General features: G+C 40.7%; 1 protein-coding gene across 3 annotated transcripts in view; it reads right to left on the reverse strand.

Moving 5' to 3' along the window:
• Nucleotides 1-1,344: 1,344 nt before the first annotated feature.
• The window catches only part of insyn1 (inhibitory synaptic factor 1), a 45,143-nt gene continuing 30,532 nt past the window's right edge, over nucleotides 1,345-15,955 (reverse strand). For all 3 annotated transcript variants that reach the window (XM_069173440.1, XM_069173442.1, XM_069173443.1), the window contains one exon: nucleotides 1,345-2,281. In XM_069173440.1, coding sequence (XP_069029541.1) covers nucleotides 1,469-2,281 — 813 coding nt within the window. In that variant the 3' untranslated portion in view covers nucleotides 1,345-1,468. The remainder of the gene's footprint in view (nucleotides 2,282-15,955) is intronic.

Raw genomic sequence — 15,955 nt, forward strand, 5'->3', positions numbered from 1 at the left:
GTAAGAGTATGTGGAAGAGTAAGATCCCCCAGACCTTCTCGGCCTCCTGTGGAAGGTTAAGTCTACACTGGGTGATCAGAAACACAAAGGTCAGCTTCACGGGTGTCAGAAAGGATTTTCCTCTTTAAGACGGCAACATTTTTACTTTTTCTTTTCAAACTGGAAAATAGAACAAGGGTAAGGGGCCCAGGCTCACAAATACTGTTTCCCAGGGTACGCTATTGCTCTGTGGAAGAAAAAAAAAAAAAAAAAAAAAAAAATATATATATATATATATATATACTTGACCAGAAGCACTCTCTTTTCACCATCAGCTCTCACTCTTGGACGCACATTTTTTTGTTGCTTGTTTGAAATGTCAGTTTTTTTAGGGCAACACTTCTAATTTTTGTTCGGCTCAGTGTAAGTAAATAGATCTGACTGTGAGTTTTTGTTCCCAGATCCCAGGAGGGTGGCATGCACGCTCAGCAGAGAGACCTCTCACTGCAACCTCCCTCTAACATATTGATCAGGAATGGTTATTGGCGTTAGCCCTGTGAATAAAATGCTGCTTTGCTGAGTTCAATTCCCCACTGGGCGACTGAATGAAGAGACAAAACCTTTTGCACTTTTTTTTTCTGTGTGTGTGTGGACTGCTGTTTAGCTCGGATCCTAAGCCTTAATGACGTCACCGGCAGCCTCGGAGGAAGATGAAAAATTGGAAATCTCACTTTTTGTGGACCGCACCTTCCGAAATTACTTTATATATTTTTTTCTTCTGCCTGCCACTCAAATGTTTCAGCCTCGGCAGCAGACCAAGAAGAGATCACAATGTGGTGTTTTGGAAAATCAAGGGCAGGTAAATAGTGTCGTTTTCTGTCTCTTCGCTCTGAGTCGTCTGTTGACATCAAAGAGAGGAAGAGGCTTGACATGTGCATCTAGATGCATTTCCCTGCTGGAAGCAATAATCCCCTTGACATTTGAAATTACTGGAACATGAAAAAAGACAATGTTTATACAGATTCAGAGTACAGAATGAGCAACGATTTGTATCCACATTATAGGAACAAGCATTTTTTTTTTTTTTTTTTTTTTTTTTTTTTGGTGACTTACACTAATATATGACGAGGGGAAAGCACCTCTTCATACTTGCAATTTTGAGCACTTAAGATGTTCTGGTAAAAATGATTGCTTTTGTAATCTCTGCCATTGTTTTGAATGATTACACACAGGGAGTCCATTCAGTATATCTCAGAACGGGCACTAACCTTTTGGTCCACCAGTAACTTTCATCTTATTGATCTGCTTTGCTTCATTTTATTGTGGTTTCCCTGAGCCTCAGAATGACTTTAGGTAGTCGAGTGATTTCCCATATATCATTTATTTATTTAGTAATTAATTTATTTGTGTATTAATCTATGAGCTATGTATTTAATATTAAATAATGCACAGTCCTCTTCATGAAATTTATGATAAACGTCGGGTTCTCTCAGTGGTCCTTTGTTTTCTGTTTGGTTGGAATATAGGGCAGTACAGTTTGGGTGCTCTTGTCAGAGACAGTTTGTGTGCTGCTATTTCGTAACAGTTTTTTGCGGCAGCCAGGGTTTAAGAGACCTTTCCTGGGTAGTGTGTGAGCTCCTGTTGTCCCCTTCACTGGAGAGGAGATGTAGGAAGGGTCCAGACAGTTATGGAGGATTGAGTGCTCAGAGGAAGAACGTCTGGGGGCAACTGAGCCGACCAGGAGGCTGGGCTCTGTATCGCTTTCTGGCGTAGCGCAGCCACTTTTGTCCTCCTGTAACTCCTCCTGCTCCTCCTCCTCGTCATCATCACAGCACAACGCGTGGTACAGAATTTTGTCACTGAAGCGGACTCGTTCTCTTGTGCCGGAGGTGCGGGAGGTCTTGTGGCTGTGCGTGGAGCTGCTGGCCTCCTCGCTTGATGAGTCTGGAGTGATAATGCGTGGCCCGTTGGGGATGGGCAGCCCGCCGTTCATCTGAGAGTAGACCGAGGCAGTGGTGGGGGGTGGGGTGGGGGTCTGGGTGGGGATGGTCCCACGGCCCAGCTCCTGTCGTGGGTCCACTGGCTGCTCACCAGATCTGCGGGCAGCTGTGCCGGCGGCCTCCAGGTAACTGCAGAACTCCCAGCTGTCAGACAGCACATCTGCATTGAGGAAGTCCAGTCTGAAGGCCTCGCCCAAACCCCGCTCACTGCTGGACGTGCTGCTGGCTGTGGCCACCGTCCAGTCATCTGGCTCCAGGTCAAAGTCAAAGTCGGACGTTAGTTTATCGATCTGACCCACCACCTGTAATCGAGAAGGAAAAGCACAAGAGGGAAGAACTAATGAGATATTGTAGACAAGCAAATTGTAGGCAAAGAGGAGTAGGAGGATTATTGGCCCTCTATGCTCCATTTTGTCCGTGTTGGTTTATACGACTGATAACGCGGGTGTCATTCTGCTGTATTCTGACAGCAGAAAGAGAGCACATTTTTGGGGGGCTTCCATGTTGCCTGTTTGTGAACAATCTCAACTTAAAAGTGGGACATTCCCAAATTGGAACTTTCCCAATTCTCAGCTTCCTTAATGCACGATTGGTCCGACTTAGCAAATGATAGCAAGCTAAACCCAAAGCAACACACCCTTGTTTTCTAAATATTTGCATGTTAGCATGCATGTGAACATTTTGAGGCAAGTAGTTGACTGTAATTTCACAGAGGTATGAGACGAAGTACAAAGAAGGTAGGAGGGTTGGTTTGAGTGCAGGAGTTTTTTTGGTTTTGTTTTTTTTTAAATCATAATCGTGTTTTTTCCCTAATCCTAACCACCTGAGTTTCCGTTTAGTTTTCCTCAAGCATGGGACACTGATACATCTCTCGTGAAAAGACGTGACACTGATACGCTTCCCTCTAGTGGATGGGCGTGTGTATTACGTGCTTTGCAGTGATAGCCGATTGAACATCCACGCAAAGGGCTTTTTGCACAAAAAATTTGATAAAAGAGTAAAAGAAACCAAAAGTATTAATTGTAAACTCACTTTAAAATACTTCTCTGTGACAGTTTACCCGGCACTACAATACATTCAATTTCCAGATGCTTCATATCCCTCTGATTTTCCTCCCCACAGGCGAGTTTACCAAAAGCTAAGATTTATTCATAGCTGCTAATAGATCTGTCTGCCTTTACAGCTTGCCATTACACTACTTTCATCCATAAATCCTTAATTGTTTGTTCATGGTTTTGAAATTGTTTTTTATTTCCACCTAGGCCTCCTGTGGACAGGTGCTGTAAATTGGCTTCATGCTACATCGAGACAAAATTAAATATCCACTGGAATGAGGTTGTAACATTGAAGACGTGGCGCGACTCATCAAAGAGGTTTCTGAGACAGAAAGTGAAGAAGCCTCTTAGATGTGTGTTAACAGCTGTGTGTCCTAAATCCACTGACTGATTCCTTTTGTGTTGTATTGTAGCTACCAGGATGAATGAGATGAACCTTCACAGACCTATAGCTTCACAGTGCGAACACTTAACCTGCTTTACATGCTCGATGTTTATGTTAATTCCAGTGCTATTGTATTGTCCATGTCAAACAAAACAAACTCAAATATTCAATTGCTGCTTGGAAAAGTATCACATAAAAGCATTTCATTTATTGTTTTCTCAAAATTAACCTCGGTGCCTCTGTCATCAGCAGCCAGTGTGTTGAGTGTTTGTTGAATAGAAAGCACTTCAGCTGAAATCACACTGGTTTGCTGACAACGCCTAAAATCCAAGCCCTCTGCACTTGACATTTTAGCACCTTCAATCAGCATGTTCTGCTCTCAACAACAATCTATTGTGAAATGAAAACACTCAACATCCACGTAGCTTGTAAACGATACATTTCCCCCAACTATTCGGCAATTAGGCACAGTGTTTTGAGATCTGAAAAGTTCTTTTAAAACGTGCACATATGGGTTTGCAACATAATTGCAGCCGAATAGCAGCGAAAGTGTAGTTTTACCCTGAGATTTCTGGAACATGATCCTTTTTTCCCCCCTTTGCCTCTGTAATTATTTGCAGTGGTTGCTTTTTTCTGGCTCTTATGAATACAAAATGATTGTGCTTGTATCAACAGCACTAAGTCTGATTCCTGCTTGTGGAATTACAGTCATTCTTTGTCCAACTTGTCTGGCTGTAAATGCAAACATACTGATAAAGTATAAGTGTTGTTCTGCTCGTGTGCTCACGGAAAAGCTCAGGTTGTCTCCGCCGCAGCAAACAGAGCAAATGATAGCTGTGCACTAGATGGTATTTGTGTCAAATATGCTGATGAGCCTACATAAACTTGCTAAATCCTCGTAACAAAAATAAGAATACTGACAAATTTTCTGAAGAAATAAACCTTCCGTCTGAAATTTGTCCGAAGGATGAGTAGGTTCTGTTATTCTCCTCACCGCTGCATTTTATATAACCGATCAGCCATAACATAAAATCCTTACCTCGGAAATATATTGTGCTGTTAAGTCAAACCACCTGCATTTGAACCTGGCTGTACACCTCTGCGTGCACGGCATTGGCTCATCTGTCAGTGAGCTCCTCTGCAGATCTGCCAGCTGTGGCATCATACACCTCATGAGTACCTGGACTGTAGTTGTGTATTGGCAGACTGCCCAGAGGGAATTGGGTTGTATGAATCCTCTAATCCTTGAATTACTCAGCCTGTTTGCTGTGTGATTTGCAGACTTTTACTCATGGAGCTCTTAATGTAAGATGTTTCTCTGGGCCAAAGGAGCTGAAATAGCTTTGTTTACTTGATTACACAACTTGAGTGAGGGACTTAATTTAATCAGCGCATTAAAAAATTATCTATGAGAAGTATTTCACAACACTGTCTTTACAATGAGACAGACTATTGGTTGTTAAGTAATTATTGGATAGAGCGGTAAGTCATTGTTATAAATTGTATCATTTGTATTTAAACACGTTGAACACGAACACTACACTGTGATGCGTTCAAAGACTGGTAAAACGTGTTGCAAAGATAATGGAGGATATATATATATATACACTGATCAGCCATACTGTACATTAAAACCACTGACAGGTTTTAGAGACTGACAAATTACAGTCTCAAAAATAACTATTTAATTACTCAACACCTCTCTCCATCAGATAAAAAAACAACAACTGGCCATAATAATCCTTTTTAAGGGAAGACGTACTGCTGGGCTGTTGTATTATACTTCATGCTTCACCTGCCAGGGATTTTAACATTATGGCTTATTGTGTATACAGAAATGTATACAGTAACGTATACAAAAATGTGTTAACACCATTTTTTTTCAAAGAGCCCTCAAATGTGGGTATCAAACTATATTGAGACTTGTGACAAAGATATGTAATGTAGACAGGATATCATCCACACCGAGGTTGGTTCACTGAATCAGTAAACTCAATGGGAAATGGATCTTTATGAATGATTATGAAAATTAAAGCACACATAGTCAACTTTTAATTCACCTCAATCGTCTTTTTGTGCATTATGTTCTGCAGAAAAAGTTTTGATATCAGCCAACACGTACAATATCAATAAATATGTGATAGGCCAATATCGGCAGTTTAAATCGCCCAGCTGATTTATCAGTTGAGCTCTGGTTGCCAAACATCCACTTAATGTTGCTTCACTTTTGCGGTGGATCATGACCCTAAAATGTATTCCTGCCTGCTTCATCTGCCGGTTGGCCTGAGTCCTCCCTGCAGTATGTAGGAGGTTAATTTAGCTTGATAACTGTCTCAGCTCAAAGGGTCTGCTGAGTCTTTCTAGGTCACAATATAGCGCACGCTCAATGCAGCAACAATGAACTCCCCCCGTCAGAGAACATGTGATGAAGGAGCTACAGTATGGGGTGAATTGGATGAGCAGATTGCTTTAGCACAAAGGATGAACGAACACATCAGGAGCAAGCCATTAACAGTGTGTTTGAAAAATAAATTGCTTTATAAAAATCTCCAGGACTAAAAAATAGAAAGCAAAAGTAATTATAGCACTTTACTATGAAAACATTTAACAGAGGAACCCTATTATAGCTGTACATCTCACCACATGTCTTTTTGAGGTTATACTGCAGTATGAATGAAAGTGAAACTACAAAATAAAAGAGAGATCCTGTGCACAAAAAAGCCAAAATAAAAGAAAACACCTGTGTGGGTAGACAATGTCCTCTTGACAACTTTTGTGATAACCTCTAATAATGTCTGAGATGTAGGCCTACTAAATAATAGCTTATATTAAACAATATTTCAGACTTCTCATTTGCTTTGTTTCTGTTAAAATCTGAGTATGCAGCCTGAAGATGTGTTAAACCTCTGGAGTCAGGCTGTGTATCCCCCGTAGACTTTATGGCACTATCACTCGACAAAGTTTATGATGCAGCGATGGCATATCCTTGTGACTGAAAAGACTCCATTTGCAACACAGTTAAGCAGTAATGTATAGTATAAGGGTGGATACAAGTGCTGGGGATTTGAGTTTAACTTCAGTCTTTAATTTTCTCTCAACGGCTCCGCTGACAACTTCACTTACTTCCTTTACTGTAAATGGTATCTAGTGGGAGCTACTAAAAAGTCTGATGATGACTATAACAATGATTTTCAGTGTGTGAATGGTGGACGCACAATTTACAGCAATAAACATATTCTATAATATTTGTCTTTGTTTTAGATCCTGATCTATCGACGATGGAAGTATGACTACCCAGCAAACACCGGGCACACATGATGTTTATCCAGTGCATACCGAGCAGTAAGTGGTATTGTAATTTTTTTTTTTTCTGTTTCACTGCACACTATCAGCCGGCAGCCACGAGTCAACTGTGGTCACAGCACCTGATCAACACAGAGTTCAGTCATTTCAGCGCTCTCAGAGGTGCTTTAAAAGAGAGGCGGCATCAGGCGAGGGTTTATTACTGTACCTCAACACCTTTCTGAGATGATTGGGCTGGGTAATTGAGGGTCAGAGTGAAAGAGGGCACTTGGAGCCTTGTCTGTGACAGAGAGCTATAGCGGTGGAAAAGACAGGCAAGGATAATCTAACGCCGAGCGGTGGTCAGTAATGTAAAAACTCTTGAAGAGCCTCCTCTCAGACGGAGTGGTGATTTGGGAAATAGATTCAGGACTGTCCACTATCATTACAAGGGTCCTTTTCTTTAATATTCAACTCCACCTGGCATCATGATTTATGTATTGCAAGTGGGTACCTGTTTTTTTTTTTTTTTCCCAAGTGAGCGTCTGTTCTCTCTTATTGCTAATTGAAAATGTACTGGAACATTAAAACTGGAATAACTTATTCCTCTACTAATGTTTCATATGATGCTGAAAAATTTAGGCTGAGGTCAATTTTAGCAAATGTGGAAATTTAGGTGTAAAATTGTGTCTTATGAAGAGGGGAATATTCACCACATGTTCTAAACAGATGTTTAATGTTGACGGTGAGCTTTGATGTGCATTGATGGCTTTTTGTAGGAAAAGAACAGATGGAAATTGCAGTCCTTTGCAAGTCTTATATAAAAGTGCATCTTTAACGTGTTTCTAATGATCCATGTGGAAATGGTGTCCATATTGACGTTGTGTTACATATTCTAGTATTTACCAGCGAATAAAAACAGCTCTTAAATCTGGCATCTGTAGCAGTGCAGCAATGCACATATGTAAAAACTAAATCAGGTGCGAGTTACCAAAATAAATGAGACATAACACCCTCACTGGGTTCATTTGAAATGCACGCTGTATGAGTGAATTTTCTGTGGATCACTTCATTACGCTGTGTTCAAGTGGCCTCTCTCCATCTGTTCCTGTGCCACCCGTTCTTCCAGGAGTCATTTTCCGAGCAGACTGAGAGAAGTTTGCAGTGTTTGTTTGTTAATTATGCAGCATCTAGCACGGCTCTGCATTTTTTTCATGGGAAAAATCTGAAATGTTCAGCGGAGCCATTCAAACACATCTAAGTGTTATTTCTCTCTCAACATGTCACAATGGATTTCCAGCTTGCCCCTGTGCTGCACTTCCAGCGCTGGAAGCGATTAATGCCAGTTAGGAAGTCTCAACAATTATCAAAATGGCCTCGCATGCTGCCTTTGTAAGCAAAGTGTTCGCAAATATTGTTTTAATGCAGTTAGCTCCTGCAGTTTTGCAGTTCCTCCTTCCTCTGCACCCTATCCTTATTTCCCCTCAATTTAATTCTCCTCAAGACGAGAAGAGGGAGGCATTCAAGCCACTCACATTGTAGTGATATGGTTTATCTTATCCCCCAGAAGCTAATTTATCATCCTCGACTTACTCTGAAAGGACATATTTACTGGATTCACAAGAAAAATTGTCCAGTGACTCGTAAACATGGGCAATCGTTTCCAGACATCTTATTCTCCATTGGGTGAAACAGCATTTCGGGAGCATTTTGAATTTTGTTACGTACTTAATATCCCACAGCTGTCTGTTAAAAACATGCAAAATGTATTATATATATTATTATATGCAGAGAAAGGTTAGCTTGAAGGTTAGACCATTACATGGAAACTCAGGGCAGATTTATGAAGCAGGAGACTTAAAGGCGTATGAAAAGTCCACGTATTGTCGTGCACTAGCTTGCTTTAAGTCTGAACAGGGTTGTGTATAATTACTGGGATAGTAAATTGTAAGACCATATATTCCAACCTGATTTTTAAACAGAGCAAACTGGAAACCTGCATCCCCATTTCCAACCTCCAGGACAAATAATTGTGTTGGACTATCACTTTAACATAGCTTTAAAAAAAAATTCAGCTGTACTTCAGAATCTAATTTTCTAGACTTGGTGACTTTAAGTAAATGCAAAGGAATGTATGCTGCATCATTCTCCTTTAGAGGCATATGCATGAGAAAAGACAGGGCTGCTGAACTGATGGTTTGCCAGGTGGGATTCAGGTGGCAGGTAAACAACCTTTAGTGACAAGTGTGTCTGGTTGATTGATAATATGCACATCTGTAGGCTCACAAAGCATCAGGCGCATAAGTAAATGTAGTCCAATTTTATGGAGTGTTTAATGTATAATGCATGTATTTTTGAGTACATCGTCGATACAACTGGATCAATGTGCTTCTAATGTTTGGTGATTCTGTGGGCTGTGCTGCACAAATGAGACTGAATGAGGAGAGTTAGGTATTCACGTGTTTGCATGTTTCTGTATGTAGAGCACATTCTGCTCACTGCGTGTGACATCCTGCTACATGCTATGGGACTAACCTGTCAATATGTTCTTGCAGAAATGTCAGCATGCTCATTGTACCGGTCAAGTATATCGAGTGAGGTCGGGATTTGAATGCGCTTGACTTTGCAGAGGTCCACTGAATCAGTGGGTGGAACACATTACAGGCAAGCCAGGGGGACCTGATTTAGGTCAGGCCATCTTGATTGGTGAGATGTGTTGCGTGGTGTTGGCACAGGGATGAAGTGTCCTTTGAAGTGTTCGCTGGAAGCATTTGGTGTAATTATCCTGTCATGAGAGGGGCTATAAGCCTGAGACTTCATTAGGCACATGCCTCCTGCTTTTTCATCTTTTCTCAAAAAACCCACTCATCTTTACGGAGGCCTTAAAGTGCTAAACAACGCTGTGATGAGCGTAGGGCCAATACCTTCCGACAACTCACTAATCAAAAGCATCATTACAAACTTCACCGCATAATGGGCTTCATTTATCCCTCTGGGGCTTTAGAAGAGGTGCAGTCCTTGAGGTCTGGGAAATCAACCACTTCCTTAGCCAAATTTAAGTGATTAGACTGGACCGACTCATCTACCGGCTATGTGGCAAAATTGGACGGTTTGTACTATCGACCTGTAGAGGTTATGGGTTGTACAATCAGTGAGGGAGCAAGATAGGAACTCTGTCTTCCCGCAACAGGGAGGCAGCAGATGCAGCATGTGTTCGGTGCTGGCAGAGCAAACTGATCATTTATTGAGGTTCTCCTTCATTGCTTCTATCCGTGTTGAGAGGCCTAGAGCCGGTAATGACCAGAAAAAGATGGTAGGGCCACGCTACGGGGCTCCTCAGTCTGTCTGCTTCCCCGAGATAGCAGGTGGATTAGGCCTGTGTACTGTCAGGTGATGCTGGTCACATGTGAGTGCAGCCAGGCCACACCGACCCATTTTAATGACTCAGTAGAGTTTTCATTAACAACATGGTGTTTTTCTGGAGAAGCCGGTGAAGGTCTAAAGTGATTGTAGTTTATCAGAGCGTGGCGAAAGTGTGTGTGCTGTTTGTGTTTATGTATGTGTGTGCTGGGTTGAAGGGTAAATGTAGTCGACCTGCACGAGAAGAAAGGGGAGAATCTCTCAGGCAGAGGGGAGAATGCAACACTACGGGAGCTGGCTCAGCCCAATCCAGCAGTAAATCCCCCACTCTGACACCCCAAGCTGCCAGTTTGTCTCCAGCCCAAACTAGTAAGTAGATAAGCAGGAAGTTTTTCCTGAATTGAAAAAAAAGATACGCACACAGTGCAGCTCTATGGCTATGTGGTTATCCCATTTTGTGGTGTTGCGTTGGAAAATGTATTATTATTATTTAGATTCACTGCAGTTGATTCAATTTGTTACAATAACAATTCCTCATAATTCTTGCTATGGCAGTAAATTGGTGGAAACATGTTAGTACATAAAAATATCAAAGCCTAATATAAAAAAAAAATAATTCTTGGCTGTCAAAGTCTGTTTGCGTCAGACGCTGTGTGTAGTCAAGGAAACAGTTAATGCTGACTGAAAATGAATATACACACATCTCATTACAGACTCAATTACTTGGAATAATTGGTTTGGATGTGTCTTGAGGTTTGAGTTGTTTATTGGCCCTGTATTGTAGTGGAGTAGGGCTGACCTACACAAGTAGCAGTAGTGGTAGTCCAAGCTATAAATCTGATTTTGGTCAGTATCTAAAGAAAGTAATAGAATCTAGCTGGACAATAAGGTGCAATTTAGAACCTGGTTGTTTCTCTCCCAAATGTGCTTCACTCTTTGTCACAGGAAACAGCCTTTACACATTTTCGTTTGAAACTTGCCAAATAAAAGTCAGCATTTTATCCTGGCAAAAAAAGAAAACGGGCTTGGGAATGTACTTGTAGCTCGGCAAACACACAAAGACATACAGTATGTCCTCATGTCATTGAAACTAATGGACATTGCCACAGTCGTGACTTCTAACGATCAGTTGTAGTCCACTTCCAAAGTTATTTTATGAAGGAACAAAAGCAGGTTGAAGAATGGATGAAAGAGGCACGCAGAGGGCAAAAGACTGATTGGCAGGAAAATCATCCTCCTCTTCCCCCACCAGACTTATTTTCACATTTAACTTACGCAGCTTTTTAGGATCTCATTGTCAGCTTTGTTCCACTTCTGTATCTAAGAGAAACACATTTTTTATCTTTCAAAATATAAATATAGCCCACAATAAAACCTCTTCATAACATCAGAGTTGATTTGCACCTCGCTCACACAGTCACATTATCACTCATACAGTCACGAACACATTGCCATCGATGCCTTTATCTTAAGTGAGGATGAAAATGGAAGCAACCCACTCAGCAAAATATTTAGCTGTAGCCGGTTTCTTCAGCCAACAAGACTGAGCTCTATTTATGATTGAGTGAGAAATGATCCATCTCTGGAGTTACCATGCAAAAGCTATCACCTGCTCTCTTTTTGTAATTAAAAAATCCCCCCCAGATTCCTGTTATGGCTCTTATCACAGCATGTCTTCCTGGGCTGGGGGCTGATGATATTGCCTAATGACAGGTTCGGCAGTGCAGCAGTACTGGGTGTTATTTCACAATTCCTGGGTTGTAAATGGATTGCACACCCCCCAAAAATCTGGAATAACACATCAAGTTACCCCAAAAAAGTTGCCTCAAGGCAATTTCTTAATTTTTTTTATTAGAGGGGAACATGTTTTTTTTTGTTTTTGTTTGTATTGTTTTCCCTACAAATCTACCAGTTCAGTTTGTGGTGAAAAAGAAAGGAGAAGTGAATGTACAGTCTATTAGTGGAGGATCTGAGATGTGAATGTATAAAAGCTTGTTGTTTATCACTCAGGTATCATACATGACAGCTGCTGGGCAGTTTTCAGTCACTGGCACAACCGCCTCTTAGGTCAACAAGTCGCAGTTGCTGCTCACACTTAGACACTCTAGTTCATGGTAAGTAAAGGCAGCAACCTCACAGATTGCTTTTTTTATTGATGTAATTTGTGTCGAGTTCAGTGTCACCTTCATGCTGTCAGTTGCTCATACTGTCATTGTATGCAGCAACCACAATTGCTACGTAATGCAGAAGTGAATTAAGGCACAGCCCCTGTAGCTGCCAGATGTTTTTGCCTACAAAAAAACAAATGTAGTGGCGGAAACACTAAAACTGCCAGGTGAGTATAACCAAACTTAAATCATCTTTTCCATAATAATTGATGTCCTAAGCAGTTAACACGTCAAAATCAAAGCAAGTCGTCATTCCTAACAGCAGAATAGATCATTTGTCTGTACCATTTTAAAAACATATCACACTAGTTTTTGTTCCACTACCCATCTGGTTAAATAAGTAAAAGAAGAATTGCTCTGATGCCTCAGAACCTATCACTGACTGTTGGTAGGAGATAGGGTGTAAAATGTGGTCTCAAAGGACTTCACTTTGTCAATTATCCTCCCCAAATTCCCTCCTAAGCCTTTTTGTAGAGGCATAACAACTTCACACTACTTCTACATTTGCTGTTGAGAGAGGACAGTCATTACTCCCGTAACCTCAAAAGACCACTTGTCAGGAAAACATGGACAGAGGTTGTTTTAAGCATTTTAACAAGCGGAGCTGCCGGCTTCCCTGTGAGGACAGTGTCTGCATTACATATGCATCAGTGGGATGAAGTGTGCAAGTTTATATTTTAAGTATGTAGAATGCACTGGTATTACTATCAGCAATTTTGCTGACATATCATTAATATGTCATGACATGCGACTTCAACATTAAAAATCCAGTAACGGCCACATCTGCAGCTCTCCTCCACATACTATTTCAAGTATGCCACGTTGAGTATGAATTATGTGCCTGCTTTCATCCAAACCTCCGCCATGAGTCTGCTTTGCCTGCTAGTAACTTTCTTCCATCAGCACAGCAGGATCCACGCTGGTTCTCACACATAATTCAGTACCATCAAAAACAACCAATAAGATGAGCATATCCATCAACAACATGCCAACTATACAAACAATAAATCCTGCACTATTGGCTAGACCGGGCAGGGAAGCCAACCAACATGCTCAGGGCTCAGGGGGTTGTGCTACTGTCGCTCTCTGTGTTATGCTCACAGTTAATGATGCTAATTAGCTGGCACATAATAAAATACCTGTGATTATTGATCAGTAATCAATGTTAATTGCATACTTTTTTTTTATATGCCACAACTGATACATGTTTTGACTGCTTTCCACTGTGCTGTTTCTGTCAATTGTACTAAATATTTACCTGCCAGTTTAAACCAATCTAAAGGACACGAGTCAATATAACATCTCTGTTAATAATGTAAAAGTCAGCATGCCATTAATAAACAACAACAGGTAATCTTTGTTTTTTTCCAGACACATTTATTATATACTGGCTATATAGCATTTTAAAAGAATATAGGCGTAGAGTCGAAACATAATGACACTAAAAGTGTCACAATATACTGGTATTCTCAAAAACGTTGATGTTTAAAAAAGATTAATGATTGATTGAATGTTAAAAATACACATATGATAATATCGTAAATAATCCAGCACTAGTGACCATCTAGTTCAATACACAGCAGTGTGTGCCCTGTGGCCACCACTGCACAAAATCAGAACAGAGGAGATGACAGAAGAGAGCTGGACACTGTTTTCACTTTAAGAGTTAGCTCGCCAGTGTGAGAGTTTCTTAGATTCCATAAAAAAAGATGGAGACTGTTAGAGACCCTAGTCTGCAAGAAGTGATCAGTTACAAGGTTGTCGGTTCAATCCCAGCTCCCGCTGTCTGTATCCCAAATTGCACCTGATGGCAGGCGGGCACCTTGCATGTCACCATTACTGTGTGAATGTGGATGAGTGGGAATAATTGTGTGAAAAGGTGCAGTGCAGACCATTTACCCTTTAAGCGTGAAAGGGGCAACACCACCAATCTGTTCACCAACCTCTGTCTCCATCATCCTGCAGATTTTGTAGGATAAAGATTTTGCAGATAAAGTCGCAGTTATTTTGCTGGCCCTGAAACCATAAATGTTACATTAAAGTCTTAGTTGTGTTGTTAAAGCTTAGCTATTTTGGTGTTGGACTTGACAGCATCTCTCCTGCTTATTTGTCTGTGGTGTCAAAGACATCAGCTAACAGTGTTTGAATCAGTAGATGGGCTAATATAGGCCTCTGGATGAAGCCATCACTAAATCATCGGCAAATGTAAATACATGTTAAGATGAATTTGACTGATCGATTTAATTATTATTAGTCTGTTAACATTTTCTATCACAATAATATCATTACAGTGATTTTTTTTTTTTTTTTTTGACACAATAATTATGTAATGGAAATCTGACATCATGACAGCAGTAAATGAACATAGTGATCTATCTAACTTTGAAAAAAAAAATATTTCAGGATAGATGCTACACACGTTAATGCTCTCCAAATGTCAGACTTCAGCTTTTCAGCACTTGTACTATTTTTCAGTTTGTTTGAACTCTTTCATTGCTGCACATTGTTGTCTGACCACAGCTTTGGAGGAAGTGTCCGGGTCTGAGAGAAGCAGCTTACCCCTACTATTAATACCCAGCGAGCAATCAATATGCCACTGGCATTTCTAGGTTTCCTTGGCCTGCAGTGGTTATCTTAATGGGAGTGTGCTCCCATTTTGTTTTATTGTGCGAACACATATATCATTACCCAACAAATATAGCCGGATCTACCACAGCGGAGTTCAAAAATAAACCCTTTATGCAATTTATTTTTATTTTAACCTTCTCTTTGCAGCTTTATGGCAGGGATGCTAGACCTCAGCAATATTCAATTGGTGTTTCATTTCTGCTCCATCTTCTTTGTCTTTGGTTTACACCTTGGCTGGCTGGCGATTATCAGCCAGCCAATGTTTGCAGCAGCATTATTCGTCATGAACCGCGCCGCAGAGGACGATTCGCTGTATCTTAGTGGGAAAAGACGGATTTGTGTGGAGAGGTAGTTTCATTCCTCCTTCTTCCTGCTCACCTGGAATAATCTTGAAATGATTCATGCTTAGTCACATGCTGCATTATCCCACTAAAAGACTGTGACCATGTTGAGATGCATCTAGTCAGCAAGCCAAGGTTGCATAATTTTTAGCTTTCAGAAACTTTTCAGCTGCTATGAAAGTAACTAATATAGTAGAAAATGTACCATGGAAACATGACCTGTCAGCACAGCAGCTACAGGTACCAGTGACCTGCATGACAAACCCACAGATTAACCTTGCAGTTAGGTAACATGAGTTGGAACAATGGTTGTAATGGTTTACAACTGTCATAGGCCATACACACTTTGATGATTTGTTTATTCCTAGATACATTTTTTTCACTGGGTGGCTGCACTGAGTACTTACTTGTGGCCAATCTGTTAGCTTGAACAGGTCTGACCTCTCATCAACAAAGCATTTTCACCCTCAGGCCTTTGACTGTGACTCACTGTCTGGAGGAGTGAGCTGTTTAAAATAAGCCCTGTATTTTACCTTCCTACGGTATTGGATATGCTATCATAGGGTCCCGTTTACAGCAATGCATTATCCCGAGGTGTTATTGTCTTTTTAAGATGTACTCAACTTTAAAACAATTCCAATAATAAATAAAAAATACGATCAAGCCTCATAAATGTATGAAAAAAAACATGCTTTTTTAAAATCCTGAGCCACAGATGGGAAAAGAGAACCCTAAGTAGTGAAGACTTGAAGGTATA

This window comes from Embiotoca jacksoni, unplaced genomic scaffold, assembly GCF_022577435.1.
Source record: "Embiotoca jacksoni isolate LCO1_2020_lvr unplaced genomic scaffold, fEmbJac1.0.p SCAF_6, whole genome shotgun sequence".
NCBI classification, from domain to species: Eukaryota; Metazoa; Chordata; class Actinopteri; family Embiotocidae; genus Embiotoca; species Embiotoca jacksoni.